The sequence below is a fragment of the Pongo abelii genome, chromosome 2 (genome assembly GCF_028885655.2).
Source record: "Pongo abelii isolate AG06213 chromosome 2, NHGRI_mPonAbe1-v2.0_pri, whole genome shotgun sequence".
Lineage (NCBI taxonomy): Eukaryota > Metazoa > Chordata > Mammalia > Primates > Hominidae > Pongo > Pongo abelii.
The window spans coordinates 6448539-6473024 of NC_085928.1; the positions used below are offsets into that span (position 1 = coordinate 6448539).

A 24486-nucleotide genomic window follows, 5' to 3' on the forward strand; every position below is an offset into this window, starting at 1 on the left:
TCTCTGGGCTCTGTGTAGCCCCACCTCCCCGGGCCACCACCTGGAAGCTCTCAAGGCCATAACTGTGTGACCATTGCATTCTTTGTTGCCTGAAATCCAGTTCCTTGAAAATCACTGTCTCAGGGATTTTGTCTGCTTTGCTTGTTTGTTTCATGTAAAAGCCTAATTTTGGCTGCCATGACACCATCTTCCCCAGTGATTCTGTGCCTTATTCACCTGAATTAAATTGAATTATTCTCCTCTCCTCCCTCTTCCCTTCTGCAAACTGAGCCTGCTAGGTCCCCTGGTTCGGGCCCTCCACTGCGCCTCAAGGGAGGCCACAGGAAGGTGGGATCACAAGGTTTGGAGAGCCTTGGGCATCAAGGGTCCCAGCAACTGGGAAGAAAGAGGAATGACTCATATGGCAGCGCTGTCCCAATGCCCAGTGGCATGTGCTTAGGGGGACATCTGGGAGCCCATCGGAGCCTGGCAGCAGACGTCTGGGGAAGGATTATTACCCAATCAGAGAGGAATGAAGTCCCAACCCCCAGGCCACAGAGCCATGAGAGATCAGGGCTGCATTTGAACCCAGGTCTGGCAGACCCTCATATTAACAGCTAGCAGGTACTGTTCCAAATACTTCATAGGCCTTATGGCATTTAATGCCCAGCACAGCCCTACCGAGTATGACTGCCTGGCTCAGTTTTGAGCAGGCAATACTGCAGAGTGATCGAGAGTGGCCTGGGTTTGAATCCTGCCTCTAGCTCCCTGATGTGGATGACCTTGAACCCACCACTTTGACTTCTCTGCCTCAGATTCCTCAGCATGACCAGGTGTTATGGGGTGAATTGTGTCCCCTGGAGAAAATTCCCTAGTTGAGGTCCTAACTCCTGGTACTTCAGGAAGTGTCCTTATTTGGAGATAGAGTTAATCAAGTTATTTAGAGTTAATCTAGTTAAAATTAATTTTAGAGTTAATCAAGTTAAAATCAGGTCATTTATAAGGATATCAGTCATAGTTCAATATGACTGCTATCCTCATAAAAAGAGGAAATGTGGACATAGAAATGCACACAGAGGGAAGACAATGTGAAGAGATGAGGATAGAGGGAGAAGGAAGCCTTCTGCAAGCCAAGGGTTCTCCCTCACGGCCCTCAGAAAAACCATCCCTGCCCAACCTTGATTTGGAATGGTGAGGAAATAAATTTCCACTGTTGAAGCCACCCAGTGTGCAGTACTTCATTACAGCAGCCCTAGCAAACAAATGCACCAAGGCTGACAGTAGCGCCTCCCCCGTAGTGTTACTGTGAGGATTACAGGAGTGCATATGTGCGGAATGGTTGGGGTAAGGCCTGGCACGCCCTAGCATGCAATCAAGGATGAGGGGGCTGAGGTCCAGGGAGGCTGAGCGGCAGTGTATGGATCACACCGCACGCAGTGTGTGAGCCCTGATCCTATGCTCCTGGCCACTCTGCTGCCCTGTCTAGAGTCTAGTCCTGGCTCTCTCTGAGGACACTTTGCCAGGATCCCTGCCACCTGTGCCCTTCGTGCCCTTGGTTGGTGCTCAACCATGTTAACTGAACATCCTTTCAGAGATCAAAGGAAAAAATGAACTAGCAGAGAGAGGCCCAGGCTGGCGGGAAAAGGATGTTACCCAAGGAGGTAATTACATATTAAGTGAAAAAGTCCACCCGAATGCTCACTGATTCTCTACCCGCATCCCTGATGGATGTGTGGCCCTGGCTGCCTTCCAAGGGCAACAGCTATGTCAGAACGTCTGCCACGTGAACACTGCCGCTGTCCAGGTGTGCCGGCCTGCAGGTGGGGACCAGCAGAAGATGTCCTTATGGAGAGAAGGGCCCACCTGGCACCTAATTAAGTGCTAAAGGACACATCCCGGGAGCTGAGCCTCAGTTTCTTCAGCTGTAAAATGGGTATCACTATTTTACAGATGGAGAAACTCTGGGACCTGCAGATGTTCCAGATCCTGTTGTCAAGTGGAATCTCTGCAGCCCAGTCCTCCTGGAGAACACTTGTGCTCAGAGAGGGTCAGAGCCGGGCTGCACAGCACACAGCTCTCCTTGGTCGCCCAGGGTGGGGAGGCAGAAGGAAGACAGAGGTCATTTCTGGGGGATGGCAGAGGGGAAGGAGGTAGGGTATGCAGATTCCACCGCTCTAGGGACAACCCCTGAAAGCAGGCCTCACTGGCTATGAGGGGAGGCCGAATTTGGGGGAAAATGTTGCCAGAAAGAAAAGTGCCCATAATCACCACAACATCTCAGCTGCCCACCCTGCCCCCATCTCCGCCCTAGAGAGAGGGACAAGAATGCCTCCCTCTGCAGCTCAGAGAGGTGGAGGCACTGGCTGCAGGGTGCACAGCTGGAAACAGCTGGGCAGTCCTGCCTGGACCAGAAGTCTAGAAGGTAGGGGCCTGCCTATCTTATTCAGCATCCAGAGCGCCTGGCACAGTTAAGGTTGCCAGATTTAGCAAATAAAAATATAGGACACCAGTGAAAATGGGAAATTCAGATGAAATTCAAATGAAGAATTTTAGTGTAGGTATGTCCTGTGGAATATTTGGAACACATTTATACTATATTTTGTTACTGTTGCTTATCAGAAATTCTAATATAACTGGGCATTCCTAGGTACAGGGAGAGACAAGAGCTGGTGGGGTTTGGGGTGGGGTGGGCGGGGATGGCCTCACATCAGACTGCCTTGGTTTGAGTCCTGATTCTGCCACTTCCAAGCCCATGACCTCATCAAGTTGCTGGAAACTTAGCCTTGGTTTCTTCCTCCATATTTTTTTAAAATAATAAATTTAATAGTTTCTATTTATTTATTTATTTATTATTTCAATAAGTTTTTGGGGAACAGGTGGTGTTTGATTTCATGAATAATTTCTTTAGTGGTGATTTCTGAGATTTTGGTGCACTCATCACCCGAGCAGTGTACACTGTACCCAATGTGCAGTCTTTTATCCCTCACCCCACTCTCACCCTTTCCCCTGAGCCCCCAGAGTCCATTGTATCATTCTTATGCCTTTGTGTCCTGATAGCTTAACTCCCACTTATTAATGAGGGCACACAATGTTTGGTTTTCCATGTCTGAGTTACTTCACTTAGAATAATGGTCTCCAATTCCATCCAGGTTGCTGCATATGCCATTATTTCATTCCTTTTTATGGCTGAGTAGTATTCCATGGTGTATATATCTATATTACATCTTCTTTATCCATTCGTTGATTGCTGGGCATTTGGACTGGTTCCATATTTTTGCACTTGTGAATTGTGCTGCTATACACATCGTGCTGCTATACACATGTGTGTGCAGGTATCTTAATAGCACCTACTTTACAGGGCTGGATTCCATTCAGTAACTCTTCTAATGCCCTCAGAACAGGGCCTGATGCACGGGGAAGACCTGAGGATGTGCTCCTTATTTTTATTATTTACTAAATTAGGGTGATCAGGGGAACTATAATTACTTGCTAGCAGTGTGTCTAAGGCAGCAGTTCTCAAGCTTTTGGATCTCAGGACCCTTTAACGTTTAGAAAAATTAGTGCAGGCCTTGAGCTGTTGTGTATGGGTCTGTCGTATCTATCCATATTTACAATAGTAGAAATTAAAACTGTGAAAAAATTATGTATTAATTCATTTGAAAATGTTAACGAATCTGTTTACATAAATAATACATTTTTCATGAAAAATAGCTCTATGTTTTAAAACCAATAAAATAATATGAAAGTGAGAAGTGACCTGATTTTACATTTTTGCAAATCTCTTCACTGCCTGGCTTAATAGAAGTCAGCTGGACTCTCACATCCACTGTTGCCTTCATTCTGCTACAATATCATGCCACGTGTAGCCCTGGGAAACTCCACTGTACACCTGTGAGGGCATGAGTGTGAGAAGGCAAATATCTTCCTATTGCTATGAAAATAGTTTTGGCCTTTTGCTCTCGTGATCCTCTGAGAGACATCTTAGGACCTCACTTTGAGAATCACTGTCTAAGGTCTATTTAAGGCAGGGGCCTCTCCAGCCCCTGATGCCCTCCTGGCTCCTGCTGGGGCCGGGGCTGAGTCCAGGCTTGCAGAATCTAGTGGTGGCGGCGTGGTTAGTTGGTGGTGTGCATTTGCAGCTGCTCTCTGATCCAATAGCACTGGAGAGGCATGCGTGGGACTTCCCTGCACTTTACAGTGAGGACACTCTGGCTCAGATGGTGAAAGGGCCAAGAGTGGGGGCTGTGCAGGGCGCATGCTGCTCTGCGTGAGGCAGGAGGGAGCCTCAGAAGGGTGCTCTCTTGGGCCTCAGAGGTTGTCTCTCTTCATGCTCAAGTACCTCTTGCCTGATGTGGCCTCTTGGGGGAGGTGGCATTGGGTGTCTCTGCAACCTACACATCCCCAAGTCCACGCCATCACCCTGCACCCAACACACCCTCACCCGCCTGCCTATCAGCCCCCCGCAATCCACACACTGGGGCCTGCTGCCAGGCAGGTGCAGGGACTGCAGGTGAATGATGAAGGTCAAGCCACGGGCGCCTGGGTGAGACAGGTTTGCCCTGGCCTCCCTGAGCCCTGGTCTGTGGCCTGGGTCTGGATGGGTGTGCATTATGTGCATGTGACCTCTACCCCTGGGGGTGGCCCATGTGCGTCTCTGAAGCCTCTCGCGGGGTCTGTCAGAGCTTTGTCCCTCCTTTTGTGAGCGTCTGCTCACTCCCGGGGCTGTATGGCTCCTTCTGGGTCTCTTGCTCGGTGACTCTCTCTCTTTCTCTCTCTCTCTCTCTCTGTGTGTGTGTGTATGTGTGTGCACTGCACATGCGTGGTGTGACACTTTCTCTGGGTCAGGGCAGCTTGCCATTTCGGGGGCTAAGCTGGGGAGTGGCTGCAGAGCTCTCCCTTTGTCTCCAGCACATTCTTCTAGGGCCAGAAGCGTTGTTGTGGCAACTGGTGGCTGCCCTGTCAATGGGGCAGATGTGCCTGTGACCACGTCGAAGGGGCTTGATCTGTGTCCACTCCCCCACTGGCCCCTGGGCAAGCAGGCAGCCCTCAGGACAGACCCTCCGCTTGTCCTCCAGCTCCTCCACCCAGACGCCTGCCCAAGCCCACCGCCTCTGAGCCTGGCTGGGCCCAGGCAGGGGGCCTGGCGAGTCTGGGAACAGGCTCCGATCTCATTCATTCTCATTCAACAAATATTTATTAACCCCAACTGTGTGCTGGCACTGGGAACCCAGCAGCCACAAAGACAGACAAAGTCCTGCTCTCATGAAACTTAATGACCATATTAATACGCAAAGCTCACACTTCCACACCCTCACGGCATGCCAGGCACTATGTTTAGCAACTTACATATATTAACTCATTTAATCACTGTGATAATCCCATAACTCTTCCCATTTTACTAATGATGAAGTACAAGCACAGAGATCTTAAGTTATTTGCCCCAAACCACACAGCCAGTAAATAAAGCCAGGAGTGAATCCAGGGCATCTGGCTCCAGGGTCCATGCTCTTAATCACTATACTGTATAGCCTCTAACAAATTAGAAGTATCATTTCAGATAGTGGTAAGAGCCACAAAGGAACAAAAATAGTGGGTGAGGGGGTGCTGGGAGCCAGGTTGGTTGTGAGTATATCCTGAAGTGTTGGCATTTGACATGAGCCCTATTAACAAGAAAGAGCCAGCTATTTGATGATGATGAGCACATGATGCTGAGGGAGCAGCATGTGCACAGGCCCAGAGGCAGGGTGGAAGCTGGCTTGTTAGAGGAACAGAAGGAGGAGGGATAGGCTGGATCCTGGATAGAAAGGGGCTCAGTGCTGTACCAAATGAACTGCCGGATCCCACAGCCGTGTATTTCTTGCCTGTGGATATTCCTGACCAGCAGGTTGACTTTCCTCCAGGTGGTGAGTCAGGGACCCAGAGCCCTTCCTTCTGTGGCTTCACAGCTGGCACCCCATGGCCCACATAGGTAAAGAGTGTTGGGGATGTTGACGGGCCAGGAAGTGGAGTGCATTGCCTCTACTCCATCATCCAGAACCCAGTCACATGGCCCAGAACGAGAGGATCTGGGAATGGCAAAAAGCCAGCCAGACTCAGTCCCATAAATGGCTGGTGGTTGTGCAGACAGAGAGAGCTCAGATTTGGGTATAGTTTGAGGTTGAATCAATGGGACTTGTTGATGGATGGAGTAGAGGAAGACAAGACCCATGACTGATTCCAGGACTGCACAACTGGCAGGGTGAGCAGCTGAGGCTCGAGGACTCCACACAGCAGAATGGCTGTGTCCCCACCATAGCATCAGTGCTAAGGAGCTCTCCTTTTGTCCTTTGATTGAGTTCTGGGAAATCATTCCCCTCCTTGTCCTCACACCCTTTGCTATGTAGCTGGGCAGGTCCTGCTGGGAAGAGGTGGCATCTGCTTCCCTACACCTTGAATCTGGACTGGCCTGGACTTGCTTTTGCCAGTAGGACATGGAGAACTAATGTAGTGGTGGTACTGAGCTGGGGCCTCAAGAAGCCTTGCAGCATCTGCTCCCACTTTTGGAGTCCTTCCCCTCTGATGGAAACCAGCTTGGGCCAGCCTGCTGAAGGATGAGACCATGTGGAAGAGGCCCTGGTTGTCCTAGCAGAAGCCACCCTAGAGCAGCCTATAGACAGCTGACCCCAAAATATGTGGAAGATTCTGCTAAGCTCAGCAGCGCCACCTACTTGACCCACAGCTGACCATAGGTGTGTGAGAGAGCCCAGTTGAGACCAGAAGTGCCTGGTGCACCCATGGACTCATGAGCAAAGATCAATCCATAGTGTCTGGAGGTAGTTAGTTTGGGGGTAGTTTGTTATTCAGCCATAGCTCACTGACACAATTCCCCAAGCAGAAAAGTAGCCTGGTCATCGAGCCTGGGACATGAGTTCCAGTCCTGTGCCTGTCAGTGAATTTTCATGTGGGTGGGCCCTGTAGCAGGCTCTGGAGCACCATCAGGGAGTGTGGTTCTGATTCTAGCAGGCCAGGAAGAGAATGTGGGCAAGGGCTGCATGTGGGTGGCCCTGGGTCTCATCCTCCCTGCAGCAGCATGAACAGACTTTTCAGAGGAGTCTTCAGAAGAGTTTGTCAGGTGGGGGAAAGACAGGTGAGTGCTCTGGGCAGAGGAGACAGCAAAGGACAAGATGTACAGACAAATGGGACCACAATAATTCTGTGCTGGAGACAAATAGGGTGTGGTGATGAAAGAGAGGGCATGAGAACTGCAAGAACCTCATCTGGCAGCGTGCTTATCTCCTAAGTGGCACCATTGCTACTGCTGTGCAAAAGCCTGCCAGCATGGCAGGTGCAAGGTCACTGTGGGATAAGGAACTTGGACTTTACTTACAGGACAATGGGGAGCCATGGCTGGTGGTAGGTATGGTGTGAGTTGGTCTGGCCAGAGCTTGGAGGCTGGCTTGATGGGGTATGAGTGGAAGCAGGAAGACCTGGAGGAGGCCTTGGCATTCTTTCAGATTCTCACCTGAAAGAGACAATGGTGGCCAAAGAAGGTGATGGGCAGTGAGAAAACTCATGAGATGCCCCAGGGAGAAACTGCCAGAGCTTGGCAGCCTGTTGAATGTGCCTGGTGACGGGGAGGATGTTGACTATGGCAATCTGCATCTGGCATGGACAGCCTGTGTGGTCCACAGCCTGAACCCTTTATCTCCATCTTCCTCAAGCCTCTGTTTGAGGTGGTGGAAGGCTCAGGTGATGATGGCTCAGATGATGTGTGACAGCCCAAACTATAGCCTTCCTTCCCTTGCTGGGTGGTGGGGCCTTGAAGAGGTAATTTCTCTTCCCTGAGACTGGTTGTCATTTGTGAAGTGGGAGCAAGAGGCTTCCTAGGGTCTCAGGAAACATGTCTTAGACTTGCCTTGAAGTGTGCAAGGGACAGCCCCACCTCAGGTGGGAAAAGCCTCCACAGGACGGTCCTGACCTCAGGTGGGAAAAGCTTCCCCAGGGGGGACTGTCCTGAACTTGGGCGGAAAAGCCTCCCCAGGACTGTCCTGACCTCAGGTGGGAAAAGCTTCCCCAGGACTGTCCCTTGGTCTCATCCTCAGGTGGCCCTGGGTCTCATCCTCCCTGTGGCAGCATGAACAGACTTTTCAGAGGAGTCTTCAGAAGAGTCCCCAAAACTGTCCTGACCTTGGGTGGTAAAGCCTCCCCAGGACTGTCCTGACCTCGGGTGGAAAAGCCTCCCCAGGACTGTCCTGACCTTGGGTGGGAAAAGCCTCCCCAGGTCGTTCTGACTTAGGTCTTGCTGAGGGTGCCTTGCCAATTGGCAGGGCACCCTCTGCAGAGAGGTTCAGGCACTGGTTCACCTCCTCAGGGCCTTTGGGAAAGTCCAGTTCCTGCTCCGTGAAGCCCTGAGCTAGTTTTAAACTCAAGTCCAGAGGCTGCGTGTGTGTGTGTATGTGTGTGTGTGTGTGTGTGTGTGTAGGAACTTTATCCCTCTTAACACTTTCCCTCAAATTATTTTGCTGCCTCCATTGGTGCACTATGTTGGTGCAAGGCCATCCCTGGGAGACACACGTCCTGGACTTGGTTTTCTCTCTGCCAAATTTGCTGTGTGGCCTTGAGTAAAGCCCTGGCCCTCTCTGGGCCTCAGTTTCTCCAGCTCTAAAACAAGAGATGGGTCCAAGTCAGAGACTGTACACTGGTGGGATGAAGGCCAAGTTCAGCCTGCAGTCATGTTTTGCTTCATCCTCATGGTGTTTGTCAATGTACTGAAAAAGTGGGATATTTTACTTAAAAACCTGGATGTTTGTTCTTTCTTGAAAAATCAGAGGATCTGACCATGAAGAGGCCCACAATCCCATGTGGCAAAAATGCCCTTGTGTTGAGCAGCTTACTTTCTGAGACTGGGTTCCTGCCAAGACCCCAGACATCTGGTTTCTCATCACTATAGTCCTGAGCTTTCTGATGTTTTTGGTTCAGCCTCTAACGATTTTGGCCTTTGTAATGTCAGTTTTGTTGAAAAGCCACTTTAGGAATAGACCAAAGGGGCTGGTGGATACCTCTGCCCAACGCAGAACCAAATATTTATTACCATAAGCCATGTTTGAAGAATCCCATAGTTGTGGAGAGAATAGTGATAATAATAATTAATAATAATATTTAGCATTCGTCCATTGCTTTGCAACTCAAAGTGCCATACAGTCATTACCGGGAGGATCCTCACAACAGCCCTGTGAGGTAGGTGTTATTATTCTGATTTCACAGGTGGAGAAACTGGGGCTCAGAGCACAGCTGAACAGGGCACCAGAGAGAGGGCAGGCCTCAGAGCTGGGAACCCACAGTGAGGGAGGACACAGGGATGACTCTTCTGAGACTGTGTTTATGTAACTATCATTGAACACTCATCTGGGGAGGCTGGTCAGAATCTCCCCCATTCCCAGGTGCCAAGGAGGCCAGAAGCAGAAGGGTTGCAAGGTTGGGAAGCCATCCTGCTCATGGCAGATCTGGTAGGTTTTCCAAAGCAAAGATAAAATGGGACCTGCGGACTCCCAAGAATCTGCTCACTTACCTATCTGTAGGTGTAACTACCTCACTCACCCACCCACTTTCCTATCTATTCATCCATTCATCCACTCACTTATCTATCCATCCACCCATCTGTTTATCCCTTCATCCATCCATCTACCCATCCATCCATTTATCCATCCACCCACCCACCTACTTATCCATCCACACATCTACCCATTCACCTACCTTCCTACTCACACATTCATCCATCCCTCCATCCATTCACTCCATGGTCCCTTCACATGCCCACTCCTCCAGACACCCAAGTAAAAGAAAAATGGAAAAAAAGTTCCAAGGGAAGAAACGATGCAACCATCCAGTCACTTTTATTTGCCCATGCTGTGATCCAGGCTCAGTGTGGACATTGAGGAGTCAGACACAGCCTAGATACTGAGGGGCTCCCAGCAGGTGGGGCCATGGGGCTGTGCTGTGGTCTCAGAGGTGTCTGGTTTTCACCCATGGGTGTGGGGACAGAATTTAGAGGTGTCTTCTCTTGGTGGTTCAACACAATCACACACAATCTCTGCTGTCTGCCTCATACCACCAGCCCTCACATGCAAGCAGAGACTCTGGGGAGCAGCAGATGCAAAGGCACTCAGCTCCATGCCTGAGACCTGATCTCCCAGGCACATGGACAGAAACAGACACTTGGGTAGCACAGAAACACACAGACACATACAAGTAGGGCGGAGGCGCTGCAAGGCGCAAAGTCACGTGACTACACTCAAGTCCCTAAGGAGATACAGTACACACACACACACACACACACACACACACACACACACACACACACACACCGGAAATGCAAATGGAGACATATTAGAACACCCGCAGCCTGCTAGAGGACAACTTCCTAGGCTGAGGCTCTGGGTGTAGCTGGACCCAAAGCAAAGTGGCCTCGTTCGAACCTCTCCCTGCTGCTTGGCCTTGGGAGTAGGATATCCAGGAAGCCCCACTGGGCCCAGCTGCTCATCGGCCCCTCACCCCACCTGCTTTGGGTCCCCTCATCTGAGGGCTGCATCTCACCTTCCAGGACATGCAGGCAATGGCTAGTGTCTTGGTGAGGTGTGGGGCTCCCTGAACTGGCCTCTGCTGCATGATGATGGTCAAGTCCCTGTGAGGGGCACGATGACCACCCACCACAGTGACTCATTTCGAGGCCCCCACTCAGTGGCCCTGCTTGAAAGGCCTCAGCTTAACAGGCTGAGGCTGGGGATTTGATTTCTTTCCCGGCAAACATGGATGAGATGATGCCTCAACCCCAGGCATCCAGGGGCAACTTGTGCCCACTTGGCAAACAGAACTCAAGAATCCAGCTGTGCAAGGGGCCCCATGGGGCCTGACGCCACAACCAGGCATCGCCCCTCCTTACCCCGAAGTGAGTACCAGAATTAAGAAGAAGCACAGGCCGTGGAATGATACAGCAGACTCGATATAAATAAAATATTCATATAAAAATAGTCTCTTACAAAATATTCTCTCTTATCCGGTGGCTCACTTTCCGAAAGATGGAAACTGCTGGGAATTTATTATTATTTTTCCTCTCTATGTATTCCAAACTGGATTTTTCTAATGGTGAAGTTTGAACTGGGGAGGGCAAAAGGATGGAAAACATACTCTGGAAAAAACGTCTCCAAATCTGGACCAGCTTACATTTCTGGATAAGTAGCAGCAAACAGCAAAAAAAATATAAATGTGTGTGTGTGTATATATCTATATATGTATAAAAGATGTCTGCTCTTGTACTTAAACATCTAGTGCTGCAAGGGGGGGGGTACTTGCAAAATCAACTAGTAGAAATATGTGCATAAAGAATAGTTATGTACACTTCTACATGGCTCCTTGTCCTAGCAACAAAATCATCCTGCTAGGAAAGCAAGCAGTCCACTTTGATTGCAGAAAACGGATCCCGACGAGGTGGAAGAATTCTTTTTAATTAAATAAATTAATATTATTTTTATCAGAATAAATTGTTAAATATTGCTATGATGAGGCCCAGGGGTCCAGAGTTCCTGCTGCAAAAGGCTTCGCTCCAGCCGCGGAGGGACCTGGGCTGTGTCTGGGGAAGGGTGGAGCAGCATTGGGTGTGGAACAGAATAGTTGAGGGCTCTGAGAGATTTTTTTCCCCCACAGATGCCTGCAGGAAACCCAGGAAAAGTACCCTCCTCAGCAGAAAAGACAAGCTCAGCATTCCTGCGGTTCCCTGTGAAGATCCAGGCAGTGACCTGCCAGGGAGCCCGCAGCTTGGTAACGGTCCGGTCCTCCCAGCAATCTGACTTGCAGCGGGAGGGTGGTGTGCACACGGGGCTCACTTGCACGTGTACATCTCCGTGCGCTCGCTGCACGTGTTGCACTTGACATAGCAGCACCAGTGGAACTTACAGTTGCACTGCCACACGCGGGCGTACTGGTGGGTGTTGTAGCCACGCCCACAGCACATGAGGTCACAGCCGCTGGCCTGGGGAGCCGTCTTGTTGCAGGCGCGGCCCTGGGTGCCTACACTGCCTGTCACCGGGTCCTCTTCGCAGTAGTTGGGCGACTTCTCGATGTACACCAGGTCCGTGTCCATGGGCTTGCGGTACGACAGTGGCTTCTTGATCTTCAGGAAGGTGGGCCGCTTGTTGCGGCTGGCACGGACAGGCTCCACGTGAACGGCCTCGTTGTACTTGTCCTTGAGCACGTAGCCCAGCTCCCGAAACTGTGGCAGTGTGGTCCAGCATGTCTTGGTGGTGCACGAGCCTGACACGCCGTGGCACTTACATTCCAGCTTCATGTTCTCCTCCAGGATCTGCAGGGGAGGGCAGGGAAGAGCACAGCACATGTCACTGCACGCCAAGGCCAAGTGCAGCCCCCAGCTCCCCCCCACCCCTGCCCCACCTATCTGGGTCTGGCTTTAGTTTTTTCTTTCTGGCGTAGGAAACTCAGACCTGGATTCCAGGCCCTCTCACTCCAGCCTTTGTGCTGTGCAAGCCACTTCAGCCCTCTGTGCAGCAGTTTCCCCATATGTAGAATGGGGATAACGATAGTGCCTAACTGTACTCATACAATGAAATACCATACAGCAAGGAGAAAGAATGAATTGCTAACACATGCACAAAGAATGGATCTTTAAGAGGTAATGTTGAGGGAAAGAAGTTGGACACCAAAGAGGACATACTTTATGATTCCATTTATATGAAGTTCAAGAATTGAATAGCAGATGTTTTTCATTTAAACTTTATTCACCTACAAAGACAGTGGACTAGAGTTGGGCCATAAGCCATATTTTGCTTACCTTTGTTTTAGAATAGCCCAGCAATAAGAGAAGGCAATATTTTACCCAACACCCAGAGTACAGCATATTCAGGTTATTTTCAGTGTACTTTAAAAAATTGTTTTTATTCCTTTCTCTCACTTTTCTTCCTTCCTTCCTCCCTCCACCCCTTTCTTCCTTTTTCAACTATAAAGAAATATCTTTGGGACTAAAGCTTCTCTTCCTTCCTCCACCATCCTAAGTCACGAATTGAGCTCCTACTGTGTACAGGCACAGAGATGGGGATTTCCCAGTGAGCACAGTTGCTGGGTCACCGTGTGTGAGCATTTTTATTATCCTTCATTCAGACTGTCAAATTGCTTTTGCTTGTTATATCATGAAAGAATGAATGGAGGAAGGGGTAAGTGAGTGGACATTTATTAACCCTCTGCACACACACTGGGCCCATGCTTTTATGTATGCCATCTTATTAATTCCATGAAGCTAGTATGATTGACTCCTTTTTACAGAAAAAAAGCCTTGAGGCTAAACTAAGTCTCAGAGCTGGTCTGTGAGACATTCTGAGGCAAGGAGCTTGGAGCTGAGGGGCGAACTGAGTGCCTGCTGGCCACTTAGTTCCCATGTGATGCTTCTTCTCCAGGTCTCAGTTTCCTTAACTCTAACATATAGTGAAGACAATTCCATCTTTTTTGAGAAAATCAGGGTGCTGGAAGAGAATCAGACATTCAAAAAACTCACTAGTCTTGCCTCTAGCCCTGGGCCTGTTCAAGATGCTGGGGATAATGAGGTGACAAGATTAAGTCCCTGTCTCTGAGAATTGGGTCCGTGTTCAGGGTCCTCCTAGCCCTAAGAGCTCTGCTTCCAGGAGAGGTGACCAGTGTTTGGTCAACGGAACCACCAGGGAGGGACAGCCACCACATTTCAACCTCAGTATCTGCAATCAAATGAGCCAGTGATGCCACAGGCATCCAAAGTGTTCAGGAACAGGACCGGCTGGTTGAAGGCTCTGGTTCCAGAACACCTGGCATCACAGAGTACCTCCTGTAGGCAGCAGTCTCCCAGGACCCCCCCACATGCAGCCCATGCTGGATGAGCAGCCACTTCAAATGCAGGCTGCGTTCCACAAATCTGTGTCCCCAAAACAACACAGATATCTCTTTTGGTTGTCAGTGAGGGGATAGTTCCCAAATCTCCAGCCTGCCTTTCTGCCTTGGCTTAAGAAGCAGGAGAAAGAGCAAAGGCTTGGAGGTGTGATGACACAATTGGGGGCAGAGTGAGGCAGGTGTTTCTGATGCACTCAGGCCCAGTTGAGCTGGAGGCTTTGACATAGAGATACCTGGGAGATGCTCAAAATGGATTCTGACAATACTGAGTGTTGGCGAGCATACAGAGCACCTGGAGCCCTCAGACACTGCTGGAGACATGCAAACGTGGTACACGTATGTTAGAAAACCGTTTTCCAGTATCTACTAAGGCTGAGGATACACATGCCTCTGACTCAGACCTTCCATTTCCAAGACACATACCCTAGAGAATCACACTGTGTAATCAAAGGAAACAGGTTCAAGAATGTCCACACAGCAATGTTCATAATCGCTCTGACCTGGGCACCATCCAGATGACCATCCACAGTGAGTGGATAAACCACAGCGTGTGCATTTCAATGGAACACAATAGAGCAATGACAATGAACAGCTCTAGCAAGCCACACTGACAGGGACTAACTCAGAAACACAGTGTGGAGGGACAGAAGCAAGCCAGAAATGATTTCCACAGAGTGATTTCATTTGGATCAAGGTCAAAGGCAGGCAAAACTGGATAGTATTGTTTAGGAGCCCATCCACCAATAACAAGACAAGGTTATTCCCAGGGCGGAGAGGGGCTGTGGTTGGCCAGGGGCACCCAGCTGTCTTCTGGGGGTCCTGGCAATATTCTACTCCTTGATATGGGTTATGGTTACATGGATCATGCTTTGTAACTATTCTTTTAAATGAACAGGGATGCTTTGTGTACCTTTTTCACATAAGTAATATCTCAATTTATAAAAATGCAATGGATACAATCAATGGCCAACAAGCACATGAGAAGATGTTCAGCAGCACTGGTCCCCAGGGAAAGGCAAATCAAAACCACAACGACGTGCTCCTTTACACTCACTAGGAGGCTAAGACAATAACAAGTGTCGGCGAGGGTGTGGAGCCATCAGAACCCTCCTGCACTGCTGGTGGGCATCTGAAATGAGGCAGCCACTCTGGAAAACAGTCTGGCAGCTCCTCAGAATGTTGGACACAGAATGTGTGACTCAACAATTCCACCCCTAGGGGTATGCCCAAGAGAAATGAAAACATGTCCACAATAAAATGAGTACATGATTGCTCATAGCAGCATTATTCATAACAGCTAAAAAGTGAGCAGAATAACTCCCTCAACTATTAATGGATAAGCAAAATGAGGTATACAGTGGGATGTTATTCAGCCATAAAAAGGAATGAAATACTGACACACGCTACAACATGGATGAACCTTGAAAACATTATATGCTAAGTGAAAGTAGCCAGATGCAAAAGACCACATGCCTAGAATAGGCAGATCCATAATGACACATGGGAGATTAGTGGTTGCAGAGAAGAAGGGAAATGGGGAGTGGTGGCTAATGGGTACGGGTTTCTTTTTGAGGTGACGAAAATAATGTAAAATTCATTGTGGTGCTTGTTGCACATATCTGCGAATATATATTAAAAGCCATTGAATTGCATACTTTAAGTGGTGACACTGTATGGCATATGAATTATACCTCAGTAAAGTTGTTTTCTTAAAAAAGGCAATGGGAAGCCCCTGGAAGGTTTTCGTGGGAAAGTAATACCAAGGCTTGAATGTATTTCTACGTCTGTGATACTGAGGCCTACTACTGTGGTGGGCACTAAGCAATGGCCCTAGTGCAGAGAGTGGCTCCTGTGTCCTGGATGGGGGTCGCTACTCCTTCTGCCCCTCTTGGACCCCTGAATGTGGCCTCCCTGTTTCTCTGAGGCCATTGATGGCCTGACGCCATGGTGGTATTGAATGGGTCCCGATCAGCTGACATCCAGCCTACTAGCCCTGCACACTCTGCATTTTGAGAGCTGCAGTGACTGCATTATGTCCACATTAAGCCAGGCATAATCACAGCTGCCTGGCCAGGGCTGGTCACCAGACGGGCACCCAGCCCTCTCCCTAAGGCAGGGGACAACAGCAGAGGAAGTGTGTGAGGGACAAAGCTGCACTCTGCACCCTACTGCTTGAGGCCAGGCTTCTGAGCTGCCCGAGGGGACTTCTTCTGAGCTGACTTCCCCACTTGAAGAGCCTAGCCTCTGTGCTTCAGTGTCAGGAGGTCTGAGGGCTTTCAGGCTCAGGCTCTAAGATGACTCAGCTCCATGCAGCTTCCCAGTGACTGGCACACAGGAGGTGCGCAGAAAACGCCCGAAGGTAATTCACCAAGGGGGTGCATTCAAATCACTCCACAAGCAGTATGCCCCAGGCCCAAGCAATTGTCAGTGAATGTTCAGGGTCCCACAGGCCCTGCCAAGCTAGCCAGGCATCAACCCTCCATTGCTGGATATAGGTGAAGTCGAGAGGATTCAAGGAAAAGCCACGGCAAAGGTGGGGGACAATCGAGGGGCTTGGAGCAGCTGTCAGAATGTCAGTATTTTATATTGGTGGCTGCACCATTGGGTTGCAGGTTAAAGACCAGCTGCATGAGGCTGCTAGAGTTTGCCATTTTGCCATCTTGTGATGCTGAGATTTCACAATATATGAGAAAAATAAATGAGGAAGTAAATCTGTGAATCCAGGGTCTGGCCTCAGTAGGCCCTTCCAGATGGTTTGGCCAGTGGAAGGCACTGGCAGGAAATCAGAGGGCAGGAGGAAAGTTCTGGGAGATATTTCCCCTGCTTTCTCCCTGCTGGGCCCTTCAGGATGTCTGCACACCCCTATCAAAGGTCACAGCTCCTGTTGGGAAGTCCTCTCTGTACAGCCCCTTGATTCTAGCAGCTCAGCCTTCCCTGTCTTCAGGCGTAAGGAGTAACTGCTCCCCAGTGTAGCCAGCCCCAGGGTGCTGCACCAACTCTTTGAGTTCCTTTACTTTTGTCCTCTTTTATTAGCAAACTCTTTCTTTTTTAAAACAGCTTTACTGCAGTACAATTCACATACCATACAATTCTCCCATCAAAAGTGTACAATTCAATGGTTTTTAGTATATTCAGAATTGTACCACCATCATTACAATCGAATTCTGGAACATTTTAGTCACCCCACAAAAGAAACTCCATACCCATTGCAGTCATTCCCCATTTCCCCTTTTCCCAGTCCCAGGCAGCCGCTAATCTACCTGCTGTCTTTGTAGATCTGTCTGTTCTAGACAGATCTATTCTATAAATGGAATCACACAGTGTGTGGCATTTTGTGTCTCTAGCTTCCGTCACTCAGCATAAAGTTTTCAGGGTCTGTGCATGTTGTAGCATGTGTTACAATTCTTTTCCTTTTCATGGCTGAATAACATTCCATGGTACAGGTATGCCACATTTTATCCACGCATCCGTCGGTCATTGGACAGTGGTCTCTTTCTAAACTCTCCTTAATTTCCCAGTCTGAATGTGCCTGTGGCACCCAGCCATGACCACAGTGGATACACCTGGCTCCTCTGCAGCAGGGCTGAGCCGAGCCCCACCCTTCTGGCTCCCAGGCCCGTGCTCTTTCCACAGCAGCTGCCTCCACTTGAGCAAGCTCACCCCTTCCATGCCTCTTGGCCCTGCACATGCTGTTCCTTATCTGGAAGGCCAATCTTTATCACCATGACAGACGATGGCCCAACAATTCCACTACTGAATATGTAGCCTGCGGGGAGGCTTGTGCTTGTGCAAAATGTCAAAGAGCCTCACAGAGACCTTATCTGAAATATCCAAAGGCCAAAAGAATCTGAAGATCCACCAGTGGGGACTGGTTGTGTAAATTACGGCACATCTATGAGTTGGAATGCCCTATAGCGGCTAAAGAGAATGAGATGGCTCTTACTCACTAACCAAGGACACTGTGCAAGGTCCATGGTTAAGAGAGCAAAGCAAGGTGTAGAAAGGCTTACAGCATGGGAGCTTGTTTGTATGAGAAAGAAGACTCATACATGTATGCTTGTAAGAGCACAGGGTATTTGTGGAATTATATGAGGGGAATTGGTAAGAGCAGCTGTCTCTGGGGAGGACACCAGTGCCAGGGGACCAGGTGGACAAACAGGAGTCTTACTTTTCATGGGATTGTCTTTTGTAGTGTTTGAATATTCTGCCATGTCAGGAAAAAAGTCACCTCCTCACAAAGCCTTCCCTGATTGTCAAGATAGACAGTGACTCCTTCATGGTTTCCATGGCTGGCCTGTGCTGTTAGAGTCCTTGTCTCCTTAGCACTGTGATGACCTGCCTATACGTCAGCAGTCCCCCCAGGCCAATTGCCCTCCAAGGGAGGACTTGCTTCATAGCTACAAGTAGTAGTATGTTGCTCAAACTGGCTCTCGAAAGAAAAAACAAAAAGCCCTGTTACGTAGTGTTTCCCAATTTCTGAGAAATAAATTAAACGTTCCCACCATGGCTGACTTTAAGCTACCAACAGTTTAACAATTGACAAATCCTGAATATTTAGTAGTGGGTCTTCCAGCCCATAGGAGTGAGTTACAACACATCACTGGCCTGGGAGTGTGATTAGCACATAGCCTCTAGCTGTCAGATCCTTCAGGGTGTGGGGCCCTGCATCTGGGGACCAAGAGAGGCAGGGGTATAAAGGTCTGGCCATTTTAGCCAGAGGCAATCCAATGTAATGGGCAGGACCGAGTCCAGCGCTCCCCATCAAGGCTTTGCTGGGCCAGCATCCAAGTGTGAGCTCCTCCTCTTCCCCTTTATTCCTTTATACAGATCCCCAATAAATAGCTGGGACCTGAAACTCCATCTCAGCCTCTGCTTCCAGAGAACCCCACCGGCCACACTCCTCAGGCCAGGTCATTCACCTTGAAATCTCCCGCCTCTGATGAAGAGCCTTGTGTGCAAGTGGTGCTGCCTGGTGTTTGCAAGGGGAACAGGACCTAGGGCATGTCTGTCCACGTATGCATTCACTCATGCACCTGTTTTACAGTGAGGACCTACAGTGTGGTATTTGGCGTCACCTGTGCTGGGGAGTTCCCAGGAAGAGTATGACACAAGCAGGTGCTTCTCCGGTTTTCTCTGAGCTTCCGGTCCCCACCTTCCCTGAGTTTGCAGTCCTTGCCACCTCCGAGCTTGTGATTCCAAACCAGAAGTAGCTGTGGAATTAATAATTCCCCTGAATCTAATCATACATTGGTAAGTGCTATGAAGGAGTGAAAGCAACAGAGAAGGAAACTTGAACCCATGAGATGCTCCTGTGTGCATCTCAAGGAAGCCTCCCCCAAGAAGGCCAGGGCTGAGCTGGAGTCAGATAACAGGAGGGATAAATTAGAATTGGCCAAACTTAGGTAGATGGGGAAAAGGCATTTCAGATTGGGAAACAGAAACAGAGAACTGGAAGAGGGAGCAGGCTTAAGGAAGAGCACATGTTGAGCACATAATGAGGACATTTTAGGCATGGTGAGTGGCCAGAAAGAGGGGCATCTGGGGAGTAAAATGATCTTTTGGTGTTACCGAAATCTGACTCCAGTCAGCTCAGGCATCTACAGAGGATAATGTGAGTGAAGGGCCAGGCAGACTTCAGTCCCTTCTACAGAATAAAACAGTGGCTGAAACCAGCCAGAAGAGGGCTAAACATCTACAATTTTTGATATCTAAAAAATTGATTGCAAAATCACAGTATGGGAGAGACTGAGAAAGATTGAAAATGACCACAAGTTCAATATGAGCTAGGAGGCTACTGAAAAGCCAACACTCTGGGGCCATATTAACTAAGGCCTAATGCCCACAATAAAGGAGGGGATGGTCTTCCTATACAGTTTTCAGAACTGGACTATGCCTCAGCAGATGGAAAGAAACAGAGCATGTCTAGAGGACCCACAGTGAATGAGCTGGAGCTGCTCAGCCTGGAGAAGGCAGTTTCTGGGATCCCTAGTCACTACTCCACAGGGCCTGCAGGCCTGACCCAGGACAGAGTGAGCAGGAAGGACTGTGTATCCAGAGCACAGAGCTGGGACCCCAGTTGATGGCAGGAGTCACAGAGCAGTAGATTCCTGCTCAGTGAGAGGCCAACCTCCCCAACAAAGCTCACCAGGGCTCAAGAGGGTTGCCGGTGAGGTAATGAGCTCCCTGTCCTGGAATGTGTGTAAGCAGCAGCTGGGGTCTGTAAAGTGGACTCCTGCACCAGGTTGGGTGGGGCTGCAATCCAGAGCCTTCTCTGCCTCCCAGCCATGCCCCAAACCTGTCTGGAGCAGCAGGAAGGATTTTCTGCACCACTGGAGGGAGAAAAATCAATCTCTTTTTGACAGGTCCCCCAGGAAGTGCCAACAATGTACCAGGTGCTGCCCAGAGCCCGGAATTACTCAGGGTGGGGTTCTCAGGCCTGGGAGGGGACTGGGGAGAAACTTGGCTCCAGAAAATTCCTTGATTCATAATGCCAAATAGATACTATCGAATTTGGCACTTCTGGGCCTGTCCCAGACCCTCGGGCTGCCCAGGGGACCTGGGGGTGAACTTCCTGGAAGAAGGAAGGATCCTTGGGAGGGGACGTCAGACAGCAACCTCTGGCTCCCACAGGGTCCATGCCACATGGTGCTCCTATGACTGGAAGTGTCTGCCACCCTCCATAGCATTCTGAGGGGCATCTAATTTTAAAACCAAAGGCTTCCCAGCGTTGAACACACTGCTCGCTGTCATCCCTGCCCCCAGCACCCATGGCAGGCACTCTGAAGCACTGGGCGCTCCAGGATCGATCCTGCACTGCCCTACTCCAGGAATGTGTTCCCATTCATCTCCGCAGGCCCAGCCCAACCCAGCCCTCTACAGCCCTCCACAGTGCCACAGAGCCACCTGTCCCAGCCTCACCCGACCCCAGTCCTTATCTTGGTGCCTTGTTTTCCAGCAAGCCCAGTGAGACCTTGGAGCTTTGCAAACAGTGACTCCTCAATGAGGCCTTCCCTAGCCCCTGAAACTGAAGTAGCCCCACTGGTCATTGCTAAGGATGGGTGACTCAGACCAGTCAGGGCCAAACTGAAGTGAGTCCTGGGGATTCTGCGCACACAGAAGACAAGAGCTGTTGGTTATTTCCCACCAGATATGAACAGGAGGGAATGCAGGAGCCAGAGCTGTGGACAGGCATCGTGCAACCACATGGGGCAGAGAATGGTATCAACTAGGAAAGCAGAGCTGAGAAATAGGGGGCAAGGAAAGGATGCATGCGGCTGGGTCCTGGGAATATCATTTGCACCCTGGATCAAGCCAGACCTGAATTCATTAACCCAAGACCACTGTGTTCCAGGAACTAATGAACACCCTTTGCTCTTAAGCAAGCTTGAGTTGGGTTTCTATCCATTACAGCTTAAAGTACCCTAACTGGAACAGAAATCCTTTCATCTGGGTGGTGGAGGTGCCCTTTGTAAAGCAGATAGCCAGCCCCTAGTTGATGGGTTTTAAGCCACACATGGCATGGCACAGGTCTGGGGAGCCAAGGACTGGTTTGCCTAAAAAGCCCTTTGGAAGGCCAGGACCTCGAGGGCTGGAGCTCAAGACTCTGGGTTAGTTGAGTATCTGCTGCTTCCTCCCCTCTGGAACCCCTCTGAGGTTGGCCAGCCTGGCTCCTCTGCAGGGAGTGGTCAGTTCTGGACTACTTGTACCTCAGGTTATAAGCAGTGACCTGGGCAATCAGAATCAGTCTCCACGAAAGTATGATGTGGCCAAAGGCAGCCTGAAGCAGAAGGGCAGGCACTGTGGCAGAGTCAGGTCACCCAAGAAGCTCAGTTCAAATCCCATCCGTGCCACCACATGCTGGTGATGGCAGAAATGGCCCAAGGGAACATGGCACATGCTCTGGCTCTCCATTTCCTCATTGATGCTGGCCTACCTCTGACCACGGAGGCCGAAAACACAACACATCACCTGAAAAAAACAGAGATCCGGAAGAGCAACTTCTCCCTTTCTATCTTTGGATGCTGTGGTGTAAGAATGTGATTCCTGGAGCTTAGGCAGTCATCTTGTGACCATTAGGCAAGACCTATGAGGCTGACAAGGTGACAATGGCAGAATGGAAGGGTGAAAAGAGCTGGGGCCCAAGAAAAGACTATTGAGCCTCTGAAAGAAACCATATCCAGATTTTTATATTGCAGGAAAAAAACAAACTCCTATCATCAAAACCACTTTTGGCAATAGTAAGGCATTCTGTTACTTGCAACCAATGCATCCTAAGAGATTTGTTCCTCATTGTAAAGTAGGGACAAGTCCTCTGAAAGGGAACAGTGGGGATTAAATAGGAGAAGGCTCTTTGAGGCCTGGCACCATGTATCTCACAGAACTGGTGCCCAGCCTGTGGGAACTTTTCTCATTTTGAGCAGTGGATGCTGGGATGAGCGCGCACAGGGCTGGAAAGGCAGGGCAGGGAGAGCGGCGCTGTGGGGCAGAAAGAGCCGTCGGATGGAGGTCCTGCTTCTGTCTGTACACTGCTGTGTGCCTGCAGGCAAGTCCCTTTCCTTCTCTGAGTCTCAGTTTTCCCTACCAATGAAGGCACCACAGGGGGATCTCGGAGAGAAAAGACGGGGACAGAGGGAGACAAGGAGGGCAGGGGGAGGAGAGAAGCAGGTTGGCTGAAGTTGTCCACACTCTCTCAGATGTCCCTGGAGTGAAAGCCCATTTCTGTGCAGTGTAGCAGCTGCAGAGATGAGAGGAAGTGACCATTTCCCCCAGAGGTCATTAGGAGTTCCTGAGAGCCCTGCTGTTGAAGCCCCAGCCCTTCATCCTTTCTCCTGCCTTCTCCAACACCCAGGTCAACTCACCCCAGAATCCCTGTCCTATTGCAAACACCCTCCCAGCGCCAGAAGCATGTCTGTGCTGCTGCCGCCTGGCATGGCAACCTCAGGGCATCTTTAAGCAGCCCCTGCAATGGCTGCCTTTGTTCTCCCCTCACATGATGTGCTCCTGGTCCCTGCAGCGTCTTCTCCCATCCACATTGCTGGTACTGCTATCTCCTATGCTCAGACCCCAGCCACCCTCCCCCAAGCAGGAGGCTCGTTCCTGAACCTTCTCCAAAAAGATCCAAGCTGGCTGATCACATGGTAAAGGTAGGCCCCGGTCAAAAAGATGCACAGAAAGCAGGTGGGAGCTTTGCTGGGTATGGAGGCCCCTCACCCTCAGGCTGGAGGGCTGATGGCTTAGTTTTCACAGAAGGCCATGCCTGGGTCAGACTCCAGAGACTTGAGGCAGAAGATGGTCACCAAGTTCCGCTGGCTTCCTCTCCTGTGCCCCATGCCCCATCTGTTCATGTTTCTTGTCTCCAAGCACCCACCCTGCACCAACCAAGTGAAACACGGGTCCATCATCCTCTGTGTGTGGTGGAAGGTGTCCCTGGCTGCTGCTCACCCCTGCTCTACCCCGAGAGGCTGAGCTGTGTCCCTCCTTGCACTCCAGCTTCCCAGTGGCGGATCCCATAGGGACTGGAGGGCAGGAGAAGATACAGTCTGGATTTTTACACCCTGGACTCCCTGTCCATGTACCACATGGTGGCTGTGACTGTCTCCCTCTGCCTAGAACCACAGCGCCTGCCAGGAGGCTCCTTTTCCCCAAGCCACACTTTCTCCACTAACACTGCCCTCCAGGGCAGACAGAGCTCCCCACTGTTGCCAGCCCTAAGGCCTTTTTAGGATTCCTTAAATCCTGCCCACATCCCTGTAGTCATCCTTTACCTAAACTTTCCTCTGTTACCCCTGACTACACCATCTCCCGGACTCTGGCGGGCACACTGGGTAAGGGAGTCCCTCCTTGAGCCCCAGCTTTGTCTCCTCATGACATGGCCTCAATGGAACACACCTGGTGATGCAGCATCTGGGTTAAATGACCGAAGGTGGAGTTCCAGGGGAAGGAGGCGCTCATAATCACCGCTGTGATTATGTAGGATGGTGCCATTGTTCAAGGCTCTGCAGGAAATGTTGGTGTTGGTGTCGGGATCAGAGTGAGGACAATTTCTCGGCCTAGGGCTCAATGCCGGCCTCAAGCCCAAGCTGCTCAGTGTCATTTCTTCCTATGTGTATGCCCAAACCTCTCAGCAGACTGAGCGGTGCAAGGGCAGGATCCGTGCCCACCTCTAATAAAAGCCGCTGCCCCCAAGGTAGCTGCGGTGTCCAGTGCCTGACATGAAAGCACACAGAAACCTTATGAGGAAGGTTGACCATCATCAGCCCATTTCGCAGATGAGCAGACTGGGGAGCCAAGGGGTGGCAGTGCAGGCCACAATCACACAGTCAGGAAGCGTGGAACTGGTATTGGAATCCAGCCGTCTGGCTCTAGAGCTGTGATGTGGCCGAACAGAAGGAAGGTGGGTGGGCTAGGATGGCCTTGCTCCCTCGGTGATGGTCACCTGGGCTGGCTTGTGTAGTGGACACTGTCACATGCCACTGGGATCTGTCCTTCAGGACCAGACACTCCCTCTGCAGCTGCTGGGAGTGTTGCTGCTGATGGCTGGCAGCTGAGTTCCTCCTAGGCACTGCCCTCCCCTGATGGGAGCTGTCTCACCCAAGACCACTCCCC

The 24486-nt window shown here is 50.3% G+C and overlaps 1 protein-coding gene across 2 annotated transcripts in view; it reads right to left on the reverse strand.

Moving 5' to 3' along the window:
• Nucleotides 1-10954: 10954 nt before the first annotated feature.
• Nucleotides 10955-24486, reverse strand: part of WNT7A (Wnt family member 7A) — a 61264-nt gene continuing 47732 nt past the window's right edge. For both annotated transcript variants that reach the window (XM_024245070.3, XM_054551259.2), the window contains exon 4: nucleotides 10955-12313. In XM_024245070.3, coding sequence (XP_024100838.1) covers nucleotides 11834-12313 — 480 coding nt within the window. In that variant the 3' untranslated portion in view covers nucleotides 10955-11833. The remainder of the gene's footprint in view (nucleotides 12314-24486) is intronic.